The sequence below is a fragment of the Ruditapes philippinarum genome, unplaced genomic scaffold, assembly GCF_026571515.1.
Source record: "Ruditapes philippinarum isolate M1 unplaced genomic scaffold, ASM2657151v2 ctg575_1_1_1_1, whole genome shotgun sequence".
NCBI classification, from domain to species: domain Eukaryota; kingdom Metazoa; phylum Mollusca; class Bivalvia; order Venerida; family Veneridae; genus Ruditapes; species Ruditapes philippinarum.
This window is the reverse complement of record NW_026857358.1, coordinates 465,919-488,436: the sequence shown is the minus strand read 5'-3', so window position 1 is coordinate 488,436 and position 22,518 is coordinate 465,919. Positions and strand designations below refer to the sequence as shown.

The 22,518-nt window shown below is 34.7% G+C and overlaps 1 protein-coding gene across 1 annotated transcript; it reads right to left on the bottom strand.

Annotated features, from left to right (window-relative positions):
* Window positions 1–878: 878 nt before the first annotated feature.
* Window positions 879–22,480, bottom strand: LOC132749500 (kelch-like protein 3). The gene is made up of 12 exons (XM_060739290.1): window positions 22,357–22,480; window positions 19,599–19,763; window positions 15,208–15,436; window positions 14,635–14,810; window positions 14,120–14,216; window positions 13,301–13,567; window positions 12,786–12,903; window positions 11,864–12,061; window positions 6,402–6,503; window positions 5,456–5,584; window positions 4,773–4,913; window positions 879–3,391 (listed from the first exon to the last, which is right to left on the bottom strand). The coding sequence occupies exons 2-12, from the start codon at window positions 19,724–19,726 to the stop codon at window positions 3,216–3,218; spliced, it is 1,761 nt and encodes a 586-aa protein (XP_060595273.1). The 5' UTR covers window positions 19,727–19,763; window positions 22,357–22,480; the 3' UTR covers window positions 879–3,215.
* Between the last annotated feature and the right edge of the window lie 38 nt (window positions 22,481–22,518).

Genomic DNA, 22,518 nt, shown 5'->3' with positions numbered 1-22,518 from the left:
AAAGCTTCTGAGAAAGTTTGGTCAAAATCCATTGAGAAATGTAGGAGGAGTTGCGCACAGAAGAAATTGTTCACTATATATTTTATATAAGGAAAAAAAACAAAGGGCCATAATTAGGTCAAATATTATCTAATCGCAAAACCCCGACAATATGCGCCAGGGCACTTGACGACAAAGCTTCTGTGAAAGTTTGGTCAAAATCCGTTGAGAAATGTAGGAGGAGTTGCGCACAGAAGAAATTGTTTACGCCCGCCCGTCCGCCCATCCGCCCGCCCGCCCGCCGACATACCTCAATCTAATAACCAGTTTTTTCCTTCGGAAATAATTCAGTCAAATATTATCCAATCACAAAACCCCGACAATATGTGCCAGGCACTTGATAACAAAGCTTCTAAGAAAGTTTGGTCAAAATCCATTGAGAAATGTAGGAGGAGTTGCGCACAGAAGAAATTGTTCACTATATATTCTATATAAGGAAAAAAAACAAAGGGCCATAATTAGGTCAAATATATACCAATTGCAAAACCCTGGCAATATGTGTCAGGGCACTTGATGACAAAGCTTCTGAGAAAGTTTGGTCAAAATCCATTGAGAAATGTAGGAGGAGTTGCGCACAGAAGAAATTGTTCACTATATATTTTATATAAGGAAAAAAAACAAAGGGCCATAATTAGGTCAAATATTATCTAATCGCAAAACCCCGACAATATGCGCCAGGGCACTTGATGACAAAGCTTCTGTGAAAGTTTGGTCAAAATCAGTTGAGAAATGTAGGAGGAGTTGCGCACAGAAGAAATTGTTTACGCCCGCCCGCCCGTCCGCCCGCCCGCCCGCCGACATACCTCAATCTAATAACCAGTTTTTTCCTTCGGAAAACCTGGTTAACAATATCTCGGTTTTTGATTATCATTTTAAAACATGAAAGAAAACAACACTGTTAAATTAAAATTATCAGGTTTCGCCATAAAAGCAAAACACAAAACCTTTAACTGATCAAATCATCCATTGCAAATTTTTTTTTATTCTCTGTATAGCCAAATGTATGGTAGAACAATAAAACTCAAAATATGTGTACTTCACACATGAAATACGCTAAAATTGTGTAAATGCATGTCTGCTGGGGTTAAACCGAATGAATAGGCAAACACGAATGGGCCAAAAACGAACCAAGCATACTTGACCGTGATGTGTAGTATATCTTTATACAGATAAAGAGATATTTGAATGTACAAGTATATTGCCGGACGCTTGCATATATCTGTCGATGTTTACTATGTTCTGTTCACTGACCATATTATCAGTTTGCAATTGACGTGTTAATATACATATCTGAAAAATGATAGATCAGATTATTTTTCCCTGAAAACTACACAGTGATGATTGGAAAAGCACGCGTTATATCATTAAGAAATATTGGCGTCACTTTTGACGTCGCGTTTCTACGATTACGTCATTTGACCACTATGTTGGAAATGTCATGACACGGCTCATATATATAAAGCTAAAACTTGTTACAATGAGATCATCTCACTGCTTCTAAAAATAGCAAAATAATAGCACTAATGTATTTCATACTCCTTTCTATAAAAACAAATTCACATTAGCAAATACATCACATGTATAACTGTACTTAAATGTTAAAATAGCTTAGATGTTAAATTAGTGTAAACCTATTCACCTACTAATTTCCTAAATTTTCGTCTGAACTGCTGATGTCACTTCAACAACAATGTCAATATGTCATTCTAAAGCTGAAATCCACAAATAAAAGTCCCAATTTTATCAAACAACAATCTTATGGCGAGAGGTTCAACCATATATCAAATAACAATTCAGCATGTCAAAAAACAAACAAACAAGAGCACTGCTAGGCGAGGCATTATATGCCCGAAAGTGAGTTTTTTTTAAGTAAAGATGAAGCATTTGTAAGACATGGGAATTAAATAAAGTATTACCTCCCTCAAATAACAATCCTCCTATGAAGTTTGAATATTGTGGGCCAAATGGAACTTAAGTTATGCTCCAGAAACTGTTTTCAGTTTTAAAGTAATAGTGACCTTGACCTTTGACATTGTGACCCCAAAATCAATAAGGGTCTTCTACCCAATATGGACAATCATACTATGAAGTTTGAATATTGTGGGCCAAATGGAACTTTAGTTATGCTCCGGAAACCAAATTGCTAAGGGACGGACGGACATACTTATCAAATAGTACTTATGTGGTTCTTTGATCTTTTTAGCCATTTTTAGTCACACAAGGCTTAAAAAAAAGACACTCAAGTAAAAACGGAATGATTAGGATCAAAGAGAATTTACTGCTACCCATTGTTCTTCAAGTCACACAAGTACCTCTGGGTTTGTACGGACGGACGGACGCCAGGGGGTATAACATAATATGCCCGAAATTCTTTTGGGCATATAAAAATGCAAGCACAATGTTTAGGATATTCAATAATACAACCTACGTTTTAGCTGTAAGCTAAACTCATGTCATTTTCTTAATAACCATCTTCTTATATCTTCTCAAGAACAAATCTGATTGTCAGACATTTTTACAGAGAAATTGTAAAATTATAAACAATATATTCAACTGGAGATGACATTTTTGTGCCAGATGACATTCAACAATCAGAATGATAAACAGTTTTTCCCTCACATTCACTTTACTACACAAAGTATCAAAGATAATAACTGCACATCAATTCTTACTAATTACTTCAAAAATACATGATAGTTATTACTTTTGGCAAAAGAAAAATCTATATTACCAACAAAAAACATCTTATGTAGCCGTTATAATTAACCCCAGATATAATAGCTGTGTGATTGAAGATGGTTAACAATGTGTAAATGCATGCAAGCATATTGATATTCCCACAATAATAAGTTATATATACACAATTAACTCTATCTCTATCACAACCAGTACTTGCTGCATCCAACATTCCAGTACATATTTCCACTGGGTATCAGCCAGCACTTGACAGGTTTTACTAATGTGTGAATATCCATCAAGAAGGTACAGAAATTACATATGGACACCATGATATAAACTGTTAAAGCCTCCAAACAAATGAAGAACATTTACAAAGTCAAGTCTGGTGCAAGTGTTATCAGTGCCACATGGTTGAATACTGAATACCTTTCTGTTGATAGAAGCACATCTGTGTAGAGGTGAGTATTATAGCCCACTAGATTTGGATGATAAAAGTTCTAGTAAGTAGGTCTATCTATAACAGTTACCCCAGCATAACTTCTCCCAGTCATCATACTACATGATAACAATGTCCAAGCATTAGCTTTAGGGTCATAGCACTCAACTGATCCTAGATTTGAAGATCCATCATCACCTCCCACTACATACAGGTATCCTCCATTTGCTACCACACCTGTGTTATATAAACATTAAACTTCTTTCTTTTCTTGCTCTTTTTTTCTTTATATATTAGTTATGTTGTAGGATATACAGATAATTGTCATATGGCAACTTTCATTTGTTAAAAATAAATTCCAAGATCAAGTGAAATAATTCTAGAAATAGTCACGCTAGAGTTATGAACCTTGTCACACAACATGTATGTAATGATAAGAAGTATATATTTGAAGTTTGAAGTAGATACCTTAAAAAGTAACAAAGTTATAATATTTCTTAAAGAAAATCCTAAGTTCAAAGAGAGATAAATCTGTAAAAATTACTTCAAGAGTTATTAACATTGTCACATAAAATATAATTGATTATATGGAATAAGTATTTGAAGTTTGAGAACTAAAAAAGTTATAGTAAAAAATAACATTTTTCTAGTAAAAAAATCTAAGTTGATGGGGAGATAATTCTTGCAATATCGGTGCTAGAGTTATGAACCTTGTCACATAAGATGTGGATGATGATAAGGTACATTTATTTGAAGTATGAAGTTGATCCCTTTAGAAATAAATAAGTTACAGTAAAAAATAATATTTTTTAAAGAAAATTCTAAGTTCAAGGGGAGATAAATCTGAAAATATTGGTGCTAAAGTTATGAACCTTGTCACATAAGATGGGGATGATGATAAGGTACATATATTTGAAGTATGAGGTTGATCCCTTAAGAAATAAAGAAGTAACAGTAAAAAATAGTATTTTTTAAGGAAAATTCTAAGTTCAAGGGGAGATAAATCTGAAAATATTGGTGCTAAAGTTATGAACCTTGTCACATAAGATGGGGATGATGATAAGGTACATATATTTGAAGTATGAGGTTGATCCCTTAAGAAATAAAGAAGTAACAGTAAAAAATTGTATTTTTTAAGGAAAATTCTAAGTTCAAGGGGAGATAAATCTGAAAATATTGGTGCTAGAGTTATGAACCTTGTCACATAAGATGTGGTTGATGATAAGGAACATATATTTTAAGTTTGAAGTTGATTCCTTAAGAAATGACAAAGTTATAGTGAAAAATATTTTACTGCACCAAAACTTTAATCTGAAATCTGGACGCGGACGCCGGGGCGAGTAGGACAGCTCTCCATATACTTCGTATAGTCGAGCTAAAAATGATGTTATGACTATAAGTTGCAAATCTCACTAGTATGTACAGATTATTTTGAAACTGGGCCTACATGAAGACATCTACATACAATTTATATGACATTCTATGATATTCTACATGCATACAATTATGTTTGAATGGACTAGCTGTAATATAGTTTTTCAGCATATTTTCAAAAAGACACATCTGACATAAAACCAATGCCTGAAGTGTCATAAGACTTTCAATAACCATAACAAACCTGCATTTCTCCTACAACTATGCATATCTCCTAGTTGTGTCCAGGAGTTGGTTTCTGGATTATACATTTCTACAGAGTTTCTGACTAGTGGTCCATCATGACCTCCTACAGCATACAACAGGCCATCCACCACACCAACACCTGAAAATAGATTACATACACTGTCTTTAATCATCTCATGTTGATATGAATGCTGGACAGTATAATTCATTTCACTCATTGTTTATAGAATAGTAACAAAAGAGTAGTAAACAACAATATCAGTAACACCTATGAATGCTCCTCTATGTCCCTTATACAAAGATAAAAAAATCTATTTTAGCCTCAGAGGTACTGATCTTAACCAAATAGATGGAATGAACCAATGAGTGGTAGTTATCATTATATCAAAACATATTAGTCAATAAATGTTGCAGCTATATAAGACACAGCATGAGTAGCGGACAAATTGGTACCTATATGCTGTACCTTATCATTCAGAAAAGCATAAAATGGGGGCATAACTTACAATTTTCTGAAAGAATCTAATAGACAATATTTGTACTAAATAATATAAATATTTCTGACCATTAAGCAAAGTATGTTCAGGTAATTATTATCTTTATCCATTTATTGCACAAGCAGATATACATATACGCATTTTATTACACTGAAATTCTATTCAAGAAAGTAGTTATATAAACCTGCTCCGCTACGTCTACACGACATTTCAGCAACAGCACACCAGGTATCATCATTGGGATTATATCGCTCTACTGAGCTGAGACATTGTCTTGACGAGCCATCATACCCGCCCACTGCGTACACATAACCTGAAATAGTGTTTTATGAGAAATTTGGCATCACATATGAGCCGTGTCACGACAAAACCAACATAATGCGTTTGCGACCAGCATGGATCCAGATCAGCCTGCGCATCCGCGCAGTCTGATCAGGATCCATGCTGTTCGCTATCAGTTTCTCTACTTGTAATAGGGTTTGTAAGCGAACAGAATGGATCCTGATCAGACTGCGCGGATGCGCAGGCTGGTCTGGATCCATGCTGGTCGCAAACGCATTATGTTGGTTTTGTCATGGCGCGGCTCATATGTTGATCCATATACTATGTATATTATATGGTACATGTATGTATTTGGTATACTCATGCAGAATGTTTAGATTAAAATGATGTTTTATTTCTGCTGTTATATTGCATTCCCTTCAGCATAATATTTTAATGGACATTGTGTTGTTTTTAAATAAATGTCAATCATTTTCTGAAGAAAACTCCTTTTACATGTTTAATCATTAATTCTAAACCTCTTTTTGGGTACTTAGAAATAGTTCTTTCAAGTCCTGCAAAGTGCCTTGGTTTCTGGGTGTCTTTACCAGTTATTGCACCAATGAAGATTGAGAAAGGCAAAAGAGAAATTCAACTTTAAGTAATAACATTTAACAACACTTATTACTCATTATACTAGTTTTTAACACCTGGTTGGGGACAGTTTGGATATTATGCTTGTTTGTTACAATAATTCAAATACCAGCTACCTAACAAGTATTCAATATATAATTTATTATTTAACAGATTTATACAAATATGAAAAGAAGTAAAATATATAGAGCATTAGAGAAAAACATGTATGCTACCATTGAGAACTCCCACTCCAACACTGCTTCTCCTTGTACTCATTGGTGCAATCATTCTCCATTCACCACAACGTACATCAAAACACTCGGCTGTATTCAGACCTACAATCACATTAAGGCACCAAAATCATTATTTAATATTTAACCTAGTATAATTCTAACCCCAGCAGTGAGTTGTGAATGAAACATGTTTCTGAAGCATGCAGGTATTATGAAAAGAAAAGACAATGAAAGTAACTAATGCTTAATATTTTTCTTGTGAAATGAAGTGCTATTTAAGGCAAACTTAACATCTTGGGACAAGGGTCTTCGATGCCAAACATCATCTTGATGTTGTAGACATTTATGCCAAGTTATTTTAAAATCCTTCAATGCATGACAATGTTTCAGTTTGGAAACTAATGTGTACCTTCAAACTCTTCTTATGAGCATAAGTACCTTGACCTTTGATGTAGGGACATGGGTCTTACATACAACATGTCATCTTGATGTGGTAGACATTTGTGCCAAGTTATTTTAAAACTCTTCAATGCATGACAAAGTTATAATCCGGACACGAATGTGTGTACCTACATGTATAATCTCTAATTGTGATAACGTAAACCTTCAAAATATAAGTGTGACCTAAACCTTTGAAGAAGGAACCGAGTTCTTGGATGTGACACAACATTGTCATGTGATAGACATTTGTCTCAAGTTATTTCAATGCATGACAAAGTTACAGTCTGGACATGATTGTTGTGGGGATGCACGGATGGACAGACGGACATGAGCCTAAGCCGCGACACATCGTCTTGAAGTGGTACACATTTGTGCCAAGTTATTTTAAAACCCAAGTTATTTTAAAACCCTTCAATGCATGACAAAGTTATAGTCCGGACAAAAATGTGTACCGATAAGTACTTATTTCTGCAGGCTTAATATTCTGCGATTTTTGTTAAAATAAGGAGTTTTAAATTTCTGCGTATCTTATGTCTGCATTCTCGCATTGATGTTTTTTATTTCTGCGGTTTAATTTAGATATTTTTTTTAAAAAATAACCGATACAAACAGACAACATTTCAAGATGTGTTGATGTTACATGTACATTACGTCCGGAAAACATGCAGGCGACTGCTTATGTGTTTTATCGTAATCATCATGTATCAGTATATAAATATTAATAAACAAAGATCAACAACGTGCAATGACAACAATTAATTGTTATACTGCATGTGTATAAATATGAAGTGTGAAAAATAAACAATGGTAAAATCGCACGTAGACACAAGATATTGTACAAATACAAAAGAGTATGTTTATTGCATGCGCCACACTATAATAGTTTTATTTTACAAAAAAATCAAGCTTAGGGTAAGCGAAAATCATACAAACATGATATTTAAGTACTTATACAGTACTTATACAGTATCTTCAAACTCTTCTCGAGAGAATGAGTACCTTCAAACTATAAGTGTGACCTTGATCTTTATGGTAGGGTTATGGGTCTTGGACGCACGTGTCGTCTTGATTTGGTTGACATTTACGCCAAGTTATTCTAAAATCCTTCAATGCATGACAAAGTTACAGTCCAGACACAAATATGTGTACCTATAAACTCTTATTGTGATAAAGTGAAACATCAAAATGTTAGTGTGACCTTGACCTTTGAGGTAGGGACATGATTGTTGGACTTGTCACATCATCTTGATGTGGTAGACATTTATGCCACGTTATTCTAAAATCCTTCGATGCATGACAAAGTTACTGCCTGGACACGATTGTGCATACCTATTAACTCTGTGATGTGAAACTTCAAAATGTTAGTGTAACCTTGACCTTTGAGGTAGGGACATAATTCTAGGACCCAACACATCTTAATTAACACTTATGCCTAGTTATTTTAAAATCCATAGATGCATGACAAAGTTACAGTCCGGACACGAATGTGTGTAACTATTAACTCTAATTGTGACAATGTGAAACTTCAAAATGTTAGTGTGACCTTGACCTTTGAGGAAGGGATATAATTCTTGGATGCGACAAATCATCTTGATGTGGTAGACATTTGTGCTAAGCTATTTCAAAATCCCTCAATGTGTGACAAAGTTACAGTCTGGCACAAATGAAGTGGGGGCGCAGATGGACGTCCTGCCGAATGGAATAAGGGGCCATTTCTTATGTTATTTCCTTTTGTTTAATTGAGGGCCAATGTCACCTTACTCTATTGTTACAGAATGAACTCTATTGTTCTATTTTGTTCTGTTTACAGTTAGATGGCCCTCTATCCCTATTTGGTAGCCTGGACAGACAGACAGACAGACAGACGATGCGATTTTAATATGCTACCCTTCAGGAGCATAATAGAAACCCTGCTTATCATAATTGACTAGAATTATATTGTTTAAATTTGTGTCCTGAAGTTTAAAGTAAATAATACAACGTAGAATAGTCTATTTTTTTAACATAACTGAAAGGTATTCTTGAACCGTGAACAAAAGATTGACTCAACTATTTAAAGTGCTTGATTGTAAAACTAGTGAGCTATTTTAAAGATTATGGAAAAATATTCCAAGTTTATAAATGAATATAACATGTTAAATTCCCTGCTGGAGCTACTGATCCTTCCAATATGTTTGAAATTACAGATGAATACTTTCAGTGGCAAATGAGATAAGGAATTGCATGCAAAAACTATAATTGTTGTGCCATACCAGGGTGTACAGGTAACAGTCAAGTAAAATGATTTATCATTATTTCTAGTCTAACTAGAACTGCCACTGTCATGGCGTGAATACCCCCGCATACCACTTTGTCAGAAGCTTTTTTTAAGTAAAGGCCCCGTGACCTTGAACTTTGACCCAGTGACCTCAAAATCAATAGGGGTCATCTACTAATCAGGACTAACCTCCATGCCAAATATGAAGACTGTGGATCAAAGGAATCTCAAGTTATTGGGCGGACAAGCTTTTTTTTAGTCAAGGCCCCTGTGACTTTGACCTTTGACCCAGTGACCTCAAAATCAATAGGGGTCATCTACTAATCACGACTAACCTCTATGCCAAATATGAAGACTGTGGATCAAAGGAATCTCAAGTTATTGGGCGGACAAGCTTTTTTTTAGTCAAGGCCCCTGTGACCTTGACCCAGTGACCTCAAAATCAATAATGGTCATCTACTAATCACGACTAACCTCCATGCCAAATGTGAAGACTGTGGGTCAAAGGAATCTCAAGTTATTGGGCGGACAAGCTTTTTTTTAGTCAAGGCCCCTGTGACTTTGACCTTTGACCCAGTGACCTCAAAATCAATAGGGGTCATCTACTAATCACGACTAACCTCTATGCCAAATATGAAGACTGTGGATCAAAGGAATCTCAAGTTATTGGGCAGACAAGCTTTTTTTTAGTCAAGGCCTCTGTGACCTTGACCCAGTGACCTCAAAATCAATAAGTGTCATCTACTCATCATGACTAACCTCCATGCCAAATATGAAGATTGTGGGTCAAAGGAATCTCAAGTTATTGGGCAGACAAGCCTTTTAAAGTCAAAGCCCTGTGACCTTGACCTTTGACCCAGTGACCCCAAAATCAATAGGGGTCATCTTCTAATCATGACTAACCTCCATGCCAAATATGAAGACTGTGGGTCAAAGGAATCTCAAGTTATTGGGCGGACAAGCTTTTTTTAGTCAAGGCCCCTGTGACCTTGACCTTTGACCCAGTGACCTCAAAATCAATAGGGGTCATCTACTAATCATGACTAACCTCCATGCCAAATATGAAGACTGTGGGTCAAAGGAATCTCAAGTTATTGGGCGGACAAGGTTTTTTTAGTCAAGGCCCCTGTGACCTTGACCTTTGACCCAGTGACCTCAAAATCAATAGGGGTCATCTACTAATCAGGACTAACCTCCATGCCAAATATGAAGACTGTGGGCCAAAGGAATCTTAAGTTATTGGGCGGACAAGCTTTTTTTTAGTCAAGGCCCCTGTGACCTTGACCCAGTGACCTCAAAATCAATAATGGTCATCTACTAATCACGACTAACCTCCATGCCAAATGTGAAGACTGTGGGTCAAAGGAATCTCAAGTTATTGGGCGGACAAGCTTTTTTTTAGTCAAGGCCCCTGTGACTTTGACCTTTGACCCAGTGACCTCAAAATCAATAGGGGTCATCTACTAATCACGACTAACCTCTATGCCAAATATGAAGACTGTGGATCAAAGGAATCTCAAGTTATTGGGCAGACAAGCTTTTTTTTAGTCAAGGCCTCTGTGACCTTGACCCAGTGACCTCAAAATCAATAATGGTCATCTACTAATCACGACTAACCTCCATGCCAAATATGAAGATTGTGGGTCAAAGGAATCTCAAGTTATTGGGCAGACAAGCCTTTTAAAGTCAAAGCCCCTGTGACCTTGACCTTTGACCCAGTGACCCCAAAATCAATAGGGGTCATCTTCTAATCATGACTAACCTCCATGCCAAATATGAAGACTGTGGGTCAAAGGAATCTCAAGTTATTGGGCGGACAAGGTTTTTTTAGTCAAGGCCCCTGTGACCTTGACCTTTGACCCAGTGACCTCAAAATCAATAGGGGTCATCTACTAATCATGACTAACCTCCATGCCAAATATGAAGACTGTGGGTCAAAGGAATCTCAAGTTATTGGGCGGACAAGGTTTTTTTAGTCAAGGCCCCTGTGACCTTAACCTTTGACCCAGTGACCTCAAAATCAATAGGGGTCATCTACTAATCAGGACTAACCTCCATGCCAAATATGAAGACTGTGGGCCAAAGGAATCTTAAGTTATTGGGCGGACAAGCTTTTTATTAGTCAAGGTCCCTGTGACCTTGACCCAGTGACCTCAAAATCAATAATGGTCATCTACTAATCACGACTAACCTCCATGCCAAATATGAAGATTGTAGGTCAAAGGAATCTCAAGTTATTTGGCGGACAAGCTTTTTAAAGTCAAGGCCCCTGTGACCTTGACCTTTGACCCAGTGACCTCAAAATCAATAGGGGTCATCTACTAATCATGACTAACCTCCATGCCAAATATGAAGACTGTGGGTCAAAGGAATCTCAAGTTATTGGGCGGACAAGGTTTTTTTAGTCAAGGCCCCTGTGACCTTGACCTTTGACCCAGTGACCTCAAAATCAATAGGGGTCATCTACTAATCAGGACTAACCTCCATGCCAAATATGAAGACTGTGGGTCAAAGGAATCTCAAGTTATTGGGCGGACAAGGTTTTTTTAGTCAAGGCCCCTGTGACCTTGACCTTTGACCCAGTGACCTCAAAATCAATAGGGGTCATCTACTAATCATGACTAACCTCCATGCCAAATATGAAGACTGTGGGCCAAAGGAATCTCAAGTTATTGGGCGGACAAGGAAAAACCGACGGACGGGGAGACGGACGGAAGGACAAGCTGATTCCAGTATACCCCCCTTACAACTTCGTTACATATACCTGAAGCACCATCAAATCCTCCAACAGCATAAATGAGATCATTTAGGACAGCTACACCTAGTGTACTTCTTCGTGCCTCCATACTAGGACAGGCCGTCCATACATCCTTCAATGGGTCATACATATCTACAGTTCTTACTCTCAGAGATCCATTAAACCCTCCAACAGCATATACTGAACCATTAATCAATGCTACACCTATAATAGTAAAATAATCAATTAACTATTAGCCTGTTGGCCACAGCAGATTTTACCCCTGCAACTAGTGCAAACCTAAATCAGCTGGCATGTTTGATCATAATTATGCTGTACATGTTTGATATTCAGTCAGCACTTCACTTAAAATTTTCCTTAAAAATGATGAATAATTTTGTCAAATTTGAAAAATGAACTAGACTTAGTCCACTTATGATATTTAGCATGGTCAAGGTTTAAAAATTCCATTGCAATATATCTGTAATTTGGCTTTGTAGCAGCTAGCTAATGCTGAAGGTCTTCTTCAACAAGTAAAGATGAAAATTTTCCATATGAATGTTACAGGGTGCAATTTATTATCAAAATTTTTTTAGACTGACATGATTGGATATTAAATTGACAAACATACTCAAAATACAATGTATTATCATAATACAGGAGTTTCCTGCTTCACACACAGTATAGAACCCCTGCTGTTCTCTTGTGCTGTCTCTAAGTACAATTGTTGAACAAGTCAAAACTATCACAACTATCAACAGTTACTGTCCTCAAGCTAGCTGAAGGGATTCCATGTAAGAAAGAATTTAATATCCAGTATGGGATTCAAGTCATATATCACTGTCATTTAGAAGTATTTGATTCTATCGTAATACAAGTAATAAAAACATGATTTAATGCAAATCTGTATGCTTGAATAATAAAGGAGAAGAATAAAAGTTATATATACCACATCTACATCTTCTAGAGGGCATCTCAGCAAGTTGAAACCATCTATCTTCCTTGAAGTCAAAACATTCCACACTACGTATAGCCTTAGGTGCTTGACCACCTATTACTAACATAACCTTAAGAAAAAATGCAAATAAATTATTAAAATATCTTGTAATTTTCAACTAACATATGCAAGAAATTTAACTATTTATCATAAGAAAGAGAACATTTTAAAGTTTTTACTGTCTGACAGTATTTTGATAAGATTTTCAGTATCACAGAAACAGAAAAAGTCATACATCAGCATTTGAATAAAATCATTTAAAAAGGGTTACTTTGTAAAACAATCAAAGGGCTGTACAATGGTTCCCTTTATAAAATATACAGAAGAACCATTCCTGTGAAATTTGGTTAAAATATACTTATTGGTTTGAAAGAGATGTTATTGAAGAAACTTAAAAGAAAACTGGACATCAGGCAGCAACAAAAGTTCACCATATGCTCTGATGACATAAAAATACAATAACCAACCTTTGGTAGACCTAGTGGTGTCCTAGGTATAGTCCTAGGTGTCTGGAATATTGCCTTTTGTTCCCCTTTAAGTAGATGATATTTCATGGCCTCTATAAGAAAATCTTTACACCGGCTGTTTGACTTGATGAGAGGTTCTTCCTCGACACGCTGCACAAGATATTCCTGCGTCATGAGAGGTAGACGCACATTCTCTATCAATTGAGATACTAGCTCCTGACGATTACTAATGTCATGATTTACCCATGATAATACTGCTTCAAATACCTACAATATCGTTTAGTCATAATAACAATTTACATTTACTGATATATTACTCCTGTGCATTGTACATATATCGCCTCTCAATAATTAGCCAGATAGAAGGGATATTGAAATTTCATGTTTCTTTATCATCATTTACAATAAAATTAAAATAAAATGAAATATTTGAAAAAAAAATCTTTTCTTCTTCATTTTGTAATGCATATTTTGTTGTTACATTTGTTTTATCGTCTTCCTTGACAACCAAGTGTAGCTGTCATACTGAAACTATATCACAACAAAATTGCTACTGTGTCTGAGAGGAAAGATAAAGGAATCTTATAGCTATCTCTTTATTTTATATTATTACCTAATGTCTTCTTTAAATACTAATTTCTTATTTACAACTGTTTAATTGAATCGCTGAAATCCTGTGCATGCGCCTTCGGCCTCTGGCAACAGTTCCAAATGTCATCTCTGATACCTTGTGGCAACAGTTTTGATTGTTCCACAAACACCCATGAAATAACTGTATATTATTCTAGTGTGGTGTTACCTATATATATCATGTATTACCTGTTCTTCTGATGTGACTGTAAGTCTATCACTACAGATAAGTTTACATACATTCTGAACCGGCAGTGATAAAAATTCATCATAGTGATATAACTCTCTGAAATCAACAAACAACAATATTATGTAAACACAACAATATCAACCACTCAAGTTTTGTAAGTCTAGATTTGTTTTACCTTTATAACATTATCTTCTTCTGGTAGACAAGAAACACGTTTTCTTTTAGAAATCTGAATGAATCTTGGAATGTGAAAGCAAGGTACAACACATATTGTCACATAGATATATTATTAAATTTAGAACTTAAAATTAGATTTAATTAATATAAATACTTAATGATCACACTAAAGGGACATCTATCTACAGTCAACTTAAGACATTATTCATGTAAATAACAAGTTCATTTTATATTTTGTTTCAGACTCAAAAATACTTTAAGCCTTGGAATATATTGTTTTAACTTCTACTGTATTGAAGACGTTTAATGACAATTAAGATAAGAATGATGCACTTACGTAAAATGTTGTTCACAATAAGTATTAGCATAATTGAACAGTTCTGTACAAGCATGCAGATCAGCAAATGCCTTGATACCTAGAGCATTTGATGGATGTAATTGAGATTGTAGGAACTCGCAGCAAGCATCTCGTACCTCCGTCATCTGTAGAATATTAGCTGCTGGCAGTAATGTCTGAAATAAACAAGGTGAGCAATTTATACTTCTAGAAAAATATCCTCTACATCAGCTTTGTGTCCAAGAAACATTTTCTTTTTATATCAAGTTAAAATGCACTTAATTGAACTGTCTAACAGTCGGAATGTACCAGACTATCTGTAAACATATGATCTATTTATGTGTAATACATTTGTCTATGAAAATGGTCCTAATTTTCTTAGAAATCCAGGACAACCTGCATTTTCTTTCAGTTTTCTATCATGTTTTAGAAGTACAAATATAACTTTAGATACCATAAACATTCTTCAAAAATAACACAGAAAATGCAATGAAAACTTAATTGGCTTCCTATTATGTTAATAATGGTTCTCTTTTCTTGTCAGAAGTGTGTTACATATTAAAATATCTGTACCTGAACATTTTCTTCTGTAACTTGAATCTCAGATGAATAAACAAAATCTATCAACAATACTAATGCTGTAGGATCTATTTCTTGTAGAGTTATTCTGTTAGATTTAGCCTCTGCTAAGTCTCCAGTAAACATTGCGTAGAAATACTGACTACAGGCACACAGCACCACTCTATGACACGGTATTTCAACATTATCTGCCACAAGAACCACATCACACAATATATCCTGTCTGAAAAAAAAAGCACACACATAAAAAAATTTATTTGAACTTTGCATTTTACTTTCAAATGAGTATGCAAACTCTTTCATCTCGTGCTTGTACCAGCGTGAACATCACACTAGATTTCTGTATGTTTTTTGCCTTCCTCACATTAACCCCAATTATTGGTACAGGTTCATGCATGGTGTCTTTATTCCAAATGGTTATAATATTGGATAACAAATAAGGCTCTATGATAAAAGTTTATATAAAATGTCTGTTTTCAATTATATGTAATCATATGATGCCTGGGGTTAGGTCAATCTTGACCCCAATGCTATTATTTCAATAAATTGTAATAAATTAATTTGATTATAATTTGAAATGTTGTAGTTAGTTAAAGTGTACTTAAAGGCATTTTATGCCTCAGTAAAAAACAAATTTCCTTTATTTAAAAACGGTTTTTAAATGTTTAAAAATAGAATAATAGTTTAAGAGTATGTACAATCATGCTTATTATCTGAAGAGAGTTGCACTGAATCAGAATGTAAAAATATTTCTCATAAAGGATGTGCGTTCGAACTGGAATAAGGATCCATTTCTTATGTTATTTTCTATTGTTTGATTAAAGGACTGTCAGCTCTTATTTATTGTTACAGAATGGATTCTATTGTTCTGTTCACAGCTAGATGGCCCTTTTCGGTACTGCAGACAGATGGATGGACTGACAGACAACAAAGACGTGATCCTAGCTCGAGGCTGGAAATAATATTTTGATATTAATATTCCATTTGATGTACAAATGTATGTCAAGACCAATAACTTGTGTGCAAAATTTCAGATTATTTGCTGTTTTTTCCGGAATGACTATTTTTGCACATGCCCTTCCCCTGCCCGGCAGTATACATTATGGGCAGTGTACGTGGAAATGAAATTTACCTTTTGAACTTAAAATCAATAGGGGTCATCTACCAGTACTATTTGAGATGCATCAACCTATCAAGTATGACATGTCTAAGCTAAAAAGTCTTTGAATTATAGGTTGCACAAACCTTGGTTGACATATAGACCATTAGCCAGATTTGACTGTACTTCTAAATTATAAATTATTATCAATAACCATATATATAAAATAAAATTATTCAATCAACCTGATGTTTTTTGTATTCTTTATTTCATTTAATTAGATGACCTTTGTAGGTAAAGTATTGTGGACTTGTATCCTAGATACCTAAATTTAAGAGCATTCAAGAAATAGTCTTCTAAATCACATCTTTGACAAAAACATGTTTCTCATGACATCTATATCAGTAAATAATTAGTTCAACTTTTTGCAGAGATAATGAGCAGAAGGCAAATAATTGGAATTTTTCTAAGTCCATGGGTCAAAACTATTTAAAAAATTCTCAATCATACTCAAAACAGAACTTGACCTAAATATTCTTATGATAAATCTGTATACCAAATTTCATTTCGGTATGTGTAACCTCTGCAAGGAAAATGAACGGAAACTGTAAAATAATTAGAATTTTTCTAAGTGCATACTGCATAGGTTATAACTCTTCAAAAATTTCTCAGTCATACTCAAAAAAGAACTTGAACTAGATATTCTCATGATAAATCTGTATACTAAATTTCATTTCAGTATCGGCAACCTTTGTGAAGAAAATGAACGGAAACTGTTGGTGGACCGACAGACAGCAGCAAAGCAAAGCTTCGAATAAGGACGGGCATATTAAGTTAATAACACAAACATACCATTTTCAGTTTATTTCAGAGTATATTTCTACATATCTTGTGTATACATATCTTTCTGTTTTAAGTTCTTAAGTTCCCCATCTTACCTATGTAAGAAATTCAAATTTTTAGCGTTTTGGAACTCAGTGGTCAGAATGCCTTTTTTTAAAGGACTATAACTCAGCCAAAAATCATTCAACTGGAAAACCTGTGTTATTTGTACAAGTGCTTGAAATACCGATCAATCCGGTAAAGTTTTGTTCAAATTGCATTACTGGTATAAGAGAAGTAGTCCGCAAAAACTCTAAAAATACACAGGAGCCCCCACACTCCACTGTTTTGTCAATCTTATGACTCTTAGTCAAATATTTTTGGCTACATGTGCTTCAAGATGAAAACTAAAAATTTTACTAAGTAAAGGGCAAGAACTTTACAAATACTGAATAAATCCACAAGCAAACACCAAGGTGCATAAGTACACTTGTTGACCAATATTCTTGTTAACTTTCAGACCTAGACTAGAGATCAAATACTTTTTGAGATATGCATGAAGAAGTTGAAAATTGCAAATTTATATGAAGTCAAGGGCAATAACTCTAACAAAACTGAAAAAAATCCACATACAAAACCCTAGGTGTATAGCTTCCCAGTGATGTTGGTCATTATTCCTGTAAAGTTGATTGATTCTAACTCAAGCACTCAAGGAACACATAACACAACATAATGGAACCGTTTTTAATAAGTCAAGAGTAATAACTCTAGAAATACTTAATAGTCCACAATCAAGATCCCAGGTGCACAACTACACATGCTGACAACATTCCTATAAAGTTAAATGACTCTAGGTTAAATGCTTTTTGAGCTACGCACAAGACAATTTGAAAATTGCAAATTTTCATTAAGTCAAGGACAATAACTCTGACAGACAGAATAAATCCAGAAGCAAAACCCCAAGCGCACAACTTTACATGCTGACAACATTCCTGTTAAGTTTCATGACTCTAGGTTAAATATTTTTTGAGCTACGTGCATCACAATTTGAAAATTGCAAATTTTTACTAAGTCAAAGGCAATTACTCTGACAAAACAGAACGAATTCACAAGCAAAACCCCAGTTTCATAATTTCACATGCTGAACAACATTCCTATAAAGTTTCATGACTCTTGATCAAATTCTTTTTAAGCTATGTGCCACACAAGTTGAAAATTGCAAATTTCTACTAAGTCAAGGGCAATAACTTTGACAAAACAGAGTAAATTCACATGCGAAACCCCAGGTACACAACTTCACATGCTGAGTAACATTCCTGTAAAGTTTCATGACTCTAGGTCAAATACATTTTGAGCTATGAGTGACACAAGTTAAAAATTGCAAATTTTTACTAAATCAAGGGCAATATCTCTACAAAATACAGTACTAAATAAATCCACCTGAAAATACCCAGGTGCACAACATCACATGCTAAGCAACAGTCCTGTAAAGTTTCATGACTCTAGGTCAAATACTTTTTGAGCTACATGCGACACAAAAATGAGAACGGACGGACAAAGGTAAATCTAAATGCCCCCTCTAAAGTGGGAGCACAAAAAAGATTAACCTTTTACCCCATGAGCATATTGCGAGAAATGGCCGTTTTCATTGAAAAGCCTCCTGTAACAAGTTCAAACTGCTATGAAACTTTGAAATATGCTTCAATACTGATGAAACTTGGCACAAATGTTGACTACACCATAGCCTCTGTCACAGCATGCTCAATCGTAAATTTCCTGCTATCATGGCAACGGGGGGACGTCTCAAAAATCACTATTTTGCATTGTTTTTTTTCCATCAAAACTGATTTCAAAGTGCTGCAACTTCTCAATGAATTGAGATAGAGTAAAAGGCTTTTCAGCGTCAGTTACTAGTTACCCTAAGATCGACCTGAGGCCATTTTTAGCCTGTCACATGTCCAAAATTTTCTTGGCGATGAGGGAGACTCCGCCCCCCTTCAAACCCCCCAAACAGAAGAGGGCACATCCCTCTTCTGGCAACCCCCTGATGTAACATTTGCATGGGGGACCGCGCCGAAAAAGTGGTCACTTTTTTTAGCAACATTTCACAAACGAAAACCAGTGTTTGGGGCCTAAATAGGGCATTTTTTCACTGTTTGAGGCCTCAAAAAAGGGGGGGGGGGGGGGCAAAAAGTCGTCGAAACACGCTTATATGAGGGAAAAGGTTAATGGGCCATAACCCTGACAAAAATCAGTAAAATGCAAAAGATATGTACAACAAGACTTGGTACTGATCATTCCTGTAAAGTTCAGATGAAATGGCAGTCTTTGAGGAGTAGTTTGGACAATTTTTGTGACGGAGGGACAGGCGACGGACAAGTTGTCCATTATGTCGTCACTACCTTGTAGCAGGTGACACAAAAAAGGGTAAGTCAGACTACATTAAACTCCTTTGAAAGCTTACTTTCTCATTATGTTGAAGTACTCAAATGCCTTATTGGTATGTTGTGGATGTTTGAAGGCAGGCCTTGGATCCCGACTACCTATCAAGATCTTTGGTCTCATATCAACTTCCATTGCTATTGTTGCCATGGTGACCACTAGCTTCGTATCAACTGGCAGCCATTTTCTAAAATGATATACAAATTCAAATTATTCTGTAACTAGAAATAAATTTCAAAATGTTGTTGTTGATTATAGTTCTGATTACTGTTTGAAAGTATAATTGAAGTAGAAACACTTAATTTAGTTAAAGCAATTGAAACAAGAGCCTCTAAATTAAAGCAAACAAAGAAATGTTTGAACAAATCTTAACGTTTCCTTTTTATAAATTTAATCGATCTATCTTGTCACATAAGTTTTGTCTATATATTATGTATATATAAATAGAAACACGCAATGCATTCTATAAATAGATACACGCAATGCATTCTATAAATAGATACACGCAATGCATTCTATAAATAGATACACACAATGCATTCTATAAATAGAAACACACAATGCATTCTATAAATAGAAACACACAATGCATTCTATAAATAGATACATGCATGCAATGCATTCTATAAATAGATACAAGCAATGCATTCTATAAATAAGTTGTTGTTGTTGTTGTTGTTTGTATTGTTTGTGTTGTTGTATATATATTTACACCAATAAATATATATATAAATATATATGGTCATTTAATGCCCAAAATTGAGAAAATGAGGTCATTTTTAAGGGTTATCCTTGAAGATTAGTATGTTCAAGATTGAAGACAATCCATTCAAAAATAACAAAGTTACAGCCAATAATAGCCAAAAAAATGAAAATTCCAATAATTTGACCTTCAAAGTCAAGGTCATTTATGAAAAAAGGCCAAGGTCTGTCTGGTCATTTTTAAGGGATATCCTTGAAGATTATTATGTTCAAGTTTGAAGACAATCCATTCAAAAATAACAAAGTTACAGCCAATTATAGCAAGAACAAGCAAAATTTGGACTTTTGACCTTGAAGGTCAAGGTCATTTATGAATGAAAGTCAAGGTTAGTGTGGTCTACTGAAAGGTCTTGTCCCAAGGGTTGTTGTGGCCAAGTTTGAAGACAATACACTAAGAACTAAAAAAGGTTATGATCAAGGTACTATCACAATACCAAAAAAAAGTCGAGCAAAAAATGAATAATTCTAACATACTATCTATCTGAAGCCAGTTTAGTTCTAGATAAAAACTAATGGATCAACATAATCTTTTTATGTATACATGTACACAATTCTGGCAATGTTATTATGTAGCAACCGACCTGATAACAATGTTGATTTTCAATAAGTACTTCAGAGTAGAAAAGCATAATTTAGAAACATTATTTAATCACTGAATACATTAAAATCACTGTTTTGAAAAGAAAATTTTATTAATCTTCTCATACTTGTTACAAGTTTAATTTACATGTTACCTGCTGTATACTTCAATGAATAAAAGAGCTGTAACACCTCTAAATATCCTGATTATTAGAATGATAATCTGATGATCACAACTTTAATTGTCTTTTTGAGTATCTATGACACAGAATATTTTATTTCACAACTCATTTATTTCTGTCAATATGTCACCTGAATTAGTGTAAGGTTTGCTTATCTTTAATTTTTGACAATTAAGTTAGATCTGCAAAGTAATATTTGAATTCAATACATGTATAACATTTTTGTATAATAAGCCATTAATTTTAGATCCATGTATATATCAATGAGTGCCCTCAGTATGGCGGATGCCCTCATTTTGTTGAGTAATTTTCTGATGAAATTTATAAATATTAAGCTTGCACTGATAGTTTCTTAATTATTCACCCTCACCCAATGAAATTTTGACACTCAGGGGTATACAACCAATGAATTTTGAGACATATTGGAAATGTTCAGCTAGTTTATGTCTGAAAATCAGTATTTCAAATGTTGATACTGGCAAGCCTTTTTCTAGCCATTTTAAGAAAAAGTACAGAGACAAGTTTTGGAAATTTTGCATCATAAAATTGCATGCTTAATTGGGAAAAATATTTTGTACCTTTTGAAACCTGCTTCATGCTCTTTTGGCATAATATTTTGAATTGTGCAACATTGTTAATTCCAACAAATACAAATACATGTATCATTCAAAGTTTAAAAAATACATTTAAAATTTGACAATGAAACATGTGGAAACATCTGTCTGATACCATACTGGAATGAACTCTATATAGCAAATTTGTCAGTTTTGATATCTGGGAATTTCAGTTTGATTGGGAATTTTTTAATGATTTGCAAAGGACTAGCATATAATTTGCCATTGGGAATGGGTCTGGTAATCTGGCCGATGGGGACACTGGGAAAGGGCTTGGTTGGGCTTATAATTATATAATAAAAAAAAATGATATTGTATTGTATTGCTGTCAGGCCTTACAAGGTCTGATCCGGAGTCTGTGACTTTATAACTAAATGTCACCAAACCATAGACAGAAAGGTCGTCAGATTGATGAAAGATAGTTTTGCTTTTAGTAATTTTACGCTAAACCAATACACACATTACATGATTTATAGATCGAGATTATTTCCAAAATTTACAAAAAAAATATAAGATCTGCCCATTTCAACGATCTTAACTAAGTTTAGTAGGAGAAACTCCACATATGGACTTGATATGTCAAACGATAAATATATAAAATAACTGTCAGTTGGGAATGTGAATAAATGAAAGGAATATTTACAAATTTTCTTGTTTTGACAGCCAATTCTCAGCGGAAGTTTCTGCCAATTAAGCTGCGCGCAGGCGCAAAGCGGATCACTAATAGACAGGGAACCAGATTAATGAAGTGAAGTATTGGTTCCCTGTCACTACTGTATCAACGGTAAAATCCGAGGAGCTCTGC